Source organism: Pholcus phalangioides, unplaced genomic scaffold, assembly GCF_987345545.1.
Source record: "Pholcus phalangioides strain wild (caught in Gottingen) unplaced genomic scaffold, Ppha-v1.0 ptg000017l_1, whole genome shotgun sequence".
In the NCBI taxonomy this organism is placed as follows: domain Eukaryota; kingdom Metazoa; phylum Arthropoda; class Arachnida; order Araneae; family Pholcidae; genus Pholcus; species Pholcus phalangioides.
This window is the reverse complement of record NW_028301610.1, coordinates 20,571,719-20,580,939: the sequence shown is the minus strand read 5'-3', so window position 1 is coordinate 20,580,939 and position 9,221 is coordinate 20,571,719. Positions and strand designations below refer to the sequence as shown.

Below are 9,221 nucleotides of genomic sequence, written 5' to 3'. Positions count from 1 at the left end.
GAAAATACACACATTAAAAACAAATGTTTCAAATGTTGAAAAAAAAATTCAAAGGCCATGGCATTTTGCAACAAAACAAAACCAAAAAAATCAACAAAATGACATTCATGTCATTTTAGGACGCTGATTCCGAATCTGGCATTGGTTTTGTCAAGTGGGCTCTACTTTTTGAGATAAAGTGAAAATTTAATTTTAGTGGTAATACATAAGCACTCGTTACACAAAGTTACTCATTAAGTGGAGTGGGTGACATATTATCTGGAGTTCAATATCATTAGAACCCATACAGGTCAATTGGCATTTCCAAAAAGTGACCCAGTAAGTGGAGTGACCTGTTACCCGGGTGATGCACTAACAGGGTTTGACTGTATTTGGATTTGAGTAATTTCCCCTAAAATATGAAACCGTTTTGTGAAAAAAACATAATAGAAAAAAAATGGATTACATTTTTGGAATCAGTACTGAAAATAATATAAAAATCAGTTATCAAAACTAAAAAAACTTTCAAAAAGTATTTTTTGCGGACCGGTGTTATTGTTCTTCCAACATATCTGGTGAATGAAACCCCATGGAAAGTACAGCAGATCACCAGGATGTAGCTCCACTTCCATAATTGGTTCTCCAACATCATTCTCATCAAAATTACCTAATAAATAAAGTTGAACAGATATTAAATTATGCTACAAATTGATAATAGACATTTGGAGGTGTAACGTCCTAATCATGTATAACTCTCTCTTCATAATCACAGTGGAATTTCGGGGTTAGTGAGCATAATTTGCATGTAAACCAAAAAACTTGTATATCAAAATACATTTCCTTCATGAGAAGTAATGTAATTTACTCAAATTTGTTCTACAACAGTATTCTTCACACCAGCTGTGATTCTTTCCAAATTCCAAAGATAACGTGCGCATTGATTTATTTTATATTATTGTGTTTTTATTTATTTTATATCAAAATCTAGTATTACAGAATGATACAAGAGAGCTTGGGCTTCACTTTTAAATCTCGCTTGCATTAACACTTAAAAAGAGGGTGAGAAAAGTCTTTCATGGGCTCCATAGGCGCAGAGAGGGTCTCAAATCATACAAGAGGAACCAAAATGACAGGTGCAACAATTGAACTTGATCACATTTATAAAAAAATAAGGCTAAAATAGAAATAGTAAAAAAAAGAAGCTTAAAATTAACTGCACTTACCACTAGAAAGCCTTGGAAGAGTTTCACATTGATTCCTGTAAGAGTGGAGGGGGTAAATATAGCAAACTTTACGAAAACAAATAGTGTCCATTACAAAATATTAGATGAAAACAATCATTTTTAACAAGTTGCAATAAGTAAAATAAAAGTTATTTTTTTTAACAAGTTAATAAAAAATAAATAAGTTACAACCGACTGATTCATATTCATACAGGACAAGGTGGGGGGGGGGATCACCTAGGGGCATAAACTTTCCACTGCTTGCAGCCTTCAATTTGCAAGACAAATGCTTCAATGTCATCATAATGTGGAGCAAAACCTTGAGATCCCGGCAGAGTTAAGTAACTGCAAATAAACAAATACACTTATTTATGATCTAAGTTTTTGCTCTTTCTTAAACAAGCAAGAAAAGATAAATCAAGGACACTTAACAAATAAACTGGACCAGATACAATGTGATTACTGTAATACAATAAATCACCAACAAACTTACACGTTTGCCCCAGTAAAGCTGGAAAAATATTCCTGCAGGAGCAAAGTTTCATAATTGACTTGCTGTATCGTTGGAGATTGAGCATCCGAACTGAAAAACCTTTCTGTGGAAGAAAAAAAAAACATATGGAATAAACTGGGATAGTACAGTGCACTGAAGTTAAGACACTTCTGCTGAACGAACACTTCAAATTCACTGTTAATTACAAAAAACCTAAATTATTGAATATATAATGAAGATTATCACACAGATCCCCTTCTAAAAATATTATTTGATTACCCAAAATAGTGCTATAATTTGAAATGAAAATAAGTTTTGGCAAAAAAAGAGAGATCAATGTTCACAAAAGTTTAGACACAATAAAAAATCTTTGCGATTGGTCGTCCACATATGCAAATTCTCTACTAATGATGTCATCACTGTTCAGTATTTATGTTATAATATCAGTTATTAGAGATGCTGTGAGCTACAAGATGCTACATGATGCTTATATAACGAGCAGTTCTGAAAAAGTAAACAGAATATGGAAGTTAAAATTAGAAGGGTAGACTATTTCAGAAATTGCAGTTCTCTCACAATCTTTTAAAATGTCTGTCCACAGAGTATTATCTGGAGATGGAAAATATAGGGAACAACACACCAATCAGGAAGGCCACGCATTACAGATAAAGGAGATGACAAGAATCTAAAGACTGGAATCTACACAAAGGATGACTGTGCAGCAATTTAAAAGCTTGTCTGGACTCTCAGTGTGTGAATGGATACAATTCGTGAATGTATATGGGGAAAAAAGTATGGTATTATTTCAAAAATTATAAAAAAAAATCAGCTTGTGCATAAACACAAAGATTACAAAGGGCTGACAAGTGTGTGCCATATGAAGCCAAATTAGTTATTTTAAAAGATAAGAAGAGAAGCGACACTTAGATGGGTCAGATATTGGAGATAATATTCGCATGATTTGCGCAAGGAAGCATAGACTAATTGTAGTCTTAGGCCGGGATTACACTACAATAAAAGTTTAATACAGGTTCTTTTATAAAACTTGAAAAATGGCACCAATAAGCGTGTTGGTTAAATTAGAGCGAATGTAATTGATACGATTATTGGTTGTTTTTCTTAAGTTATATAAGGACTTTTATCAAATTTTTATAGTGTAATTCCAGCCTTAGACAAGGTAGTTCACTGATGGTTTTGGCTACATTCTACTGCAATGGACAGCTATCGATAGCCTCTCAGAAGTCACCAAAATGCTCAGCATTACCTACAGACAGTGGCGTAGCCAGGTTTTGATCCATGGGGGGAAATTGTGAAAGGCGCCATTTTTCTGTTCATGCTTAAGGCGCAAACTTAAAATTATACATTAGTGGAAAGAACTTTAAATTTCCTAATTTAAAAAAATCAAATTTATTTTGGTTTCAGTGTTGATGTTATTTTTAACATTCAATTAATTACCTTCCAATTCATTAATGTATTTTAATATTTTAATTAATTTTAAAAAAATGTATATTCCATTTTATATTTTGTGTACTTATACAAATGCAAACACAACAGCTGGGAAGTTACCCTAAAAGGTAGTTTGAAAAAAATTTTGATTATATATAAAATATAAAAAAAAATGATAGGCGAATATAAAATAGAGAGAAAGGAAAAAATATATTTTTTCTCTTTTCTCTCTCTGAAATTATTCCAAGATATGAAAGTATTGAGAAATCTTCATGTTTTCCATTTAATCGCTTTTATCATGTTACACCCTTATCGTAAGCACGTATCACATGTACACTACTTCTACTCAACGTGCATATACTTCCAAGACATTTCTCTTATGGAATTTCTAACAAATTAATGCATGCCAGAAACTTTTTTCTTATATAATGCGTGACCATAACGTAGGATATATGATGTCATAGTTATGCATGGTTTCAGTTCGAGAAAAGTTTTGCCATCTGTCTTCCATATTAGAAGTAAAACTGACAGATGCCGTGAGTTTCTTGTTATGTAAATACCACGGTGAAAGCCTGCCTGCGGGAAGGCTTTCCAAACGAAAGATCTGTTAGCATTTGTACATAGAAATTGAAAAAAAAAAAGATGCGCTTCAGTCAACCGCCACTAGTGGGGTTCAGACCGGGATGAGTCCATCATGATAGCAGTGGTTATCACATACTACTAGATTGCATACACACAAGCTGAATCCAAAAAGGTTTAGGAACCACTGCTTCAAACCAATTAGTGTGCGCCAGAAATTGTCATATGTGTCCATAATCTATTTAAGTATCTCTGAGGCGTGTTTGTAATGTCACTGCTCATCTTCCAAATCTAAGTGAAAGTGGCAGGTGTAGGAATCGATTGAAATATTTTTTATGTTTTATTATCTATACTGGCTTCCTTTGGAGATACTATTTAAAGGGGAGTTCTGAGCGAAATTGAAACACTTAAAAAGGCACATTGTGCATAGTATATATATGTATATTTATTTCTAGTGAAATAAATGTGTTTTATAACAAATCAGAGAAGAATCAAAATATATGAGTGATGAATGGTACAGACTACCGCAGGGGTTCTCGAACTTTTTCCATCCGCAGTGCCCGTTAATGCTTACCCGTGGCTCTCCAGAGTAGTTTAACAAATAATCTCTTTGAAAAACCTTCGGGATGCTCCGCGGCGCCCCAACAAAGGTTGGTGGCGCACAGTTTGAAAACCCTCTGGACTAATAAGTTCTTGGATTTTTCCCCTCATAATTTGGCCAGAGGGCATTCGGGTAAGTGCTGGCAAACCTCACGACACCATAGTTCATATTAGAAAGTATTGTAAGCCCTCGGATAAGTGCTAACTGAAAAACACTAGATAATCTTTCAAGAGTAGACTCAACGTTTCGTGGACACTTTTTGTTTTTCTGAAATAGTATACGTATGTATCTTCAGTTACTTTTAAACTTTCCTCGTAATGCATGGACAATTCCAGGCCCGGTCCAGGTGCCTCAAGTGCAAAAGGGACTTCATGAAGATGAGATCCAGTTAAAATCTTCGAGAGAGAACTGTTAGGCAGACATTTCTGAACAGGTAGAGGGCCTTAGAAAAGTTCCTTTGATGCTCGTAAGACAACCCTGCGTAGACAACCAATGTGTTGTTGTAGGAAATAAACAAATAACGCCTGGAATTCTGCTTTAAAAAGCGATGAGTATATATTTAGAGCATTTTTATTTTAATTTCGGAAATATTCAACGGATTCTCAAAGTGTGTGTGCTTGTGGCGCATCGCCATCCTTTTTTGAGGGACGTCTCAATACGTTGGTGTATTGATGTGTGCTTATTCAGTTCTTTGCAGTGGGTTTTCTTTTCACATTAGACCAGGAGGTTCTCAAACTGTACACTGCGACATCCTGGTGCACCTCCAATCTTTTGGTTGCCTCATCCAAGGTTTTCCGAAAATATTTTTTGTTAAACAGCTTTAGGGAGCAGGCGGAGCTTGCGAATAAGTATCGAATAGGGGAAAGGGACACCTCGTGTGGAAAAAGTTCGAGAACCCCCCTGCGTTAGCATATTCTGGGAAGTCACGGATAAATGATGAAGTCGGGGAGGGAGGCACGGTTGTCAAAAGTTGAAGAAATACTGGGATTAATTGGAGGGGAGATATACGCGTGTCATGAGATAACAAACACACCGACCATAACTTTTTCCAGGAAATAATTTCTTCGATTCGGCACACTGCTGTATATGCATAATGAAAGAGAAACTACGCCGTGAAAAAAGAATGCTTCTGAAAGTCACATTTTAACATAAAACTATGCACTATCACCATATAATATAATACAATATATTGCCGTACAAATATAGAAGACTAATTTCCTCCCCCCATTCTCTACATATCAGAGTGCTATTGATCCAAAATTATAAGTTTTTATTTACCCACCTTTAAGAAAAACTCTTCTAGAACCACCCCTTTTGTGTTTTATCTTGAGTTTTTTAGGGATCCAAAGCTCATAGCTGCTTTCCTCCTTTCCTTAGTCTTTGACACTGCTCTATATACAAACTAGTAGCTCTTGCCAAGGCACCTGCAGATAACGTGGCATTTCTACGCGTTATGAATGTAGCTAAATCCCCCATACATAAAGTGGTATTTCTAGGAGCTGAAGCTCTACCTAAGGCGCCCAAAGAAAAGGTGTTACTTCTTACAGCTTGAATCCTAGCCATTACTTCATAGGTTCAGTGGTCTGTCCACAATAGGTTCCCGTGCCTAATTTCTTCAAAAGGCACCTTAGTCAATGCTCTTGGTGGCCCTTCAGAACAGAATGAGCATTTCGTGAATGTCATATCTCCTCTCATACCTATAAAAGGTATTTGTAGGAGCTCTACCAAGAACCACCAATAGCCACAGAAAAAAGAGCTAGAACCGGGCAAGATTCTGCCCTTTAATAAAGGTGGAGAACAGAGGCTGGTCTGAACATGCTTCCAGATGAAGAGCTTGAGAGCAATTGTCAAAAATGGTAATGAAAACCTCCACTTTCTTTTTTTCCTTCTTCTCAGTGATTGGGTTAGTACAAACCCAATCACTGTGAAACAGCAACAGGCGCAAATGTAGATTTTTTTTTTTCCCTTACTCATCCATCATTTTAGTTAATGAAGGTAGAAAATAAAAAAGTCAATATTTTTCAAGTTTTTTAAAGATCAAAAATCATTTAGAAAAATAGTCGCCAATGTAGGCAAAATTTCGATTGGGGGAACAATCGCTCCCTCTGCTTCCCCCCCCCCCCGGCTACACCACTGCCTACAGACACTAGAAAATGATCTATTACTCTGGTGAACCTGTAGCTGGTCTCTCAGTGTGAGTTCCAGCAAGATAATGCAGGTAGGCCCTAGTCACGTAGGCAGATCATGCAAAAGCCTAGTTTAATAAGCAAAATATTAAAGTTTTTACTGGGCAGCATGTGGCCCCATCTCAAACCTGTTTAGAATCTTTAAGGCATTTTGTCAAGAGGTTTATGAAAATAATTGATAGTATTGATCTGCAAAAGATCTTGGAGCTTCCGTTGAGATTTATTGGCATAATTTTGAGTTGCAGATAATGCAAGAACTAATTTCTTCATAGAAATCTGCATTAACTTACTTATTAAGGGGAAGGGACATCTGACCAGATTTTAGATAATTTTTATTTTGCTGAAAATTTGACTTTGTCGAAACTTTTGTGTTGATTGTTTATATGCTATTTTTGTTTATTTTGCCATTATGTTGCCTATAAAGTGTATAGTCTAGTTTTATAAATTTGAAAATAGAGAACATATTCACCCTATTAAGTGGTAATTGATTTGTGATTTTGCAATCAGTAGCTTTCGGATACTTTATGTGATCCCAACTAGTATCTAAACTTTTGTAGTGCACTGTATTCGCTTCAATATCTCAGAGATGGGAAGTGGGGTGTGTTTGGTCTTCAAAGGTGCACTGTATCAAATACAGTTATGCATTGCAACCAAACAAATTAATTATAGCCTATTTGCGTAATTGTAAGAGTTAATTTTTGGCTTTTGCGGCTAATTCAAAGTTCCTATGATAAACACGATATCTTCAAGACACATGTTACAGTTCTTCTCTTTATTAGCTGTGTTTTCAGCTGTAAATTTTTATGCAGAGATATCTTGACTTACAAATCTTTTGGTTAACAAAGATTTTTTTTTCAACTTTGGCTAAAGAACCTTTTTATTTATATGTATGCACAACCTAAAAGTACTTCCATACTAATGAGTGAAGAGACATGGAAATGCATAATATTTCCGTGCACATAACACAAAAATTTCAGAAAGGGAAAGATAATATCAAGGGGAAAACCCTCTATTATTCATATAGAAGAAAACAATTACACTATAATACGCCCAAACCAAAGGACCATATGCTCTTCCATCATATTCTTGGACAATCTTCTTCCCATCCTCATACTTGACAATATCAATGTTTGTATTGAACTCCGAGTGCTCCTGAATGAAAATTATATTTAAAAAAAAACATGCACAATATCAATATTATGTGCTTAAACTATAGCATTTCGATGCAATTTAAATTGAAAGATCATCTGTTCTAACAAAACATTTGAATATAATTTCTAGATGTAAAAACAAGAGTTTGAAAACATATAGAAAGGGCTCAGCATATATGATTTCCTTCCCACATCACCTCAAATTCAAGCAGAAAGAGGGCATTTAGAGGATGTTATTTTCACAATGCACTGATGTCTATATGGTATAGCAGGGTTTTTCAACCTTTATTAATCTTTGGAAGTTATATACTAAAAAGGGCTCTTTGGAGCCTTTTTTTAGTACATAACTTCTAAGGCAGAGCCCCAAAGACCCTTTTTTGTTACTAAGTTATCAAAAATTTATTGATTTATTTCAGTTTACTCAAGTGGCCACAGAGTTCTTGGGTCGGAAGTGCACACAGAGCCCTAAGGGCTTAGTGGGGGGGGGGGGGGTCAGTTAGAAGCCGCTGTTGTACAGTAAACTCAATTTGAAAAATTGTAGCTGACTATGTACAATGCTTTCCCAATTGAATGCACTATACACTATATTAAATGCCCACTTGTATATTTTCATTTCATACAGTTACTACGAACACTCAGCAGCTTACTGTTTTGATTTCAAGTTGGTAAATATAATATGCATCACCCTGTACATAACATGGAAAAAGTATATTTTGGTAGAATTTGAACAAAGGTTAAGTGCCCCAAAGGGTTTAAAACTGCTGCTTTAAAAACTAAGCAGTAAAAGCTCATGTTTAGAAGAAATATTGATGTACATTAAGCTTTCAAAACTGCAATAACCCAGTTAAAATGTTTTTAATTATAATAACCTTCAAATTCTAAACCTTAAATATTTGAAAAGATCAAGTTTCTGAAAAATGCATCATATTATATCAGTAAATAACACCACACGGTATATAGAGTTTAGAAAATGTAATATTAGGGGAACAAAAACATAACTCAAAAGCCTAACAGCTGTAAATAAGAGACTGTGCATCAACTCATGACAGATAAGCTGACAAAAAAAAGAGATAAATTACAAGTAAAAATGGAGATTAAAAGTATAGCACCTTTTCCAATATTTTGCTGAACTCATCACAGCTAAACAAACCATCATAATGACTTGGCTTTCTTACTAAATAAAGGTGTTTTTTCTCCCATTCATCTCTGCAATTAACAAGTCAATGTCATTCAGCATACAAGACAAATTTCAAAAATACATATTCAATGCTTTAGCTGTAAAATGATACATTTTTTGAAACAACACTTTACGAGTCCCAATTTAAGAGTACCTCTGCTAACAAACACCTCGATTTAGGAATTTTTTAGCAAACAGATTTTTTTAATGATTTTTCTTTCTTGGCAAACGAATACAGATTCAGCTAACAAACATTTTCATTGATATGGATGCACATGCTAACAAACAGCTGAGTCATAAGCTGAATTTTAGTACCAATCATCATCAGAATTACTGTCACTGGAGACTGATAAACTCATGTCCACCTCAGAATCTTTTTCCAGATG

At 34.9% G+C, this 9,221-nt stretch overlaps 1 protein-coding gene across 1 annotated transcript in view; it reads right to left on the bottom strand.

Moving 5' to 3' along the window:
- Window positions 1–1,444: 1,444 nt before the first annotated feature.
- The window catches only part of LOC149072519 (bifunctional lysine-specific demethylase and histidyl-hydroxylase NO66-like), a 42,993-nt gene continuing 35,216 nt past the window's right edge, over window positions 1,445–9,221 (bottom strand). Inside the window, exons 3-6 of the mRNA XM_089247225.1 lie at window positions 8,768–8,864; window positions 7,546–7,659; window positions 1,696–1,798; window positions 1,445–1,547 (exon numbers count right to left, since the gene is read on the bottom strand). Coding sequence (XP_089103351.1) covers window positions 1,540–1,547; window positions 1,696–1,798; window positions 7,546–7,659; window positions 8,768–8,864 — 322 coding nt within the window. The 3' untranslated portion in view covers window positions 1,445–1,539. The remainder of the gene's footprint in view (window positions 1,548–1,695; window positions 1,799–7,545; window positions 7,660–8,767; window positions 8,865–9,221) is intronic.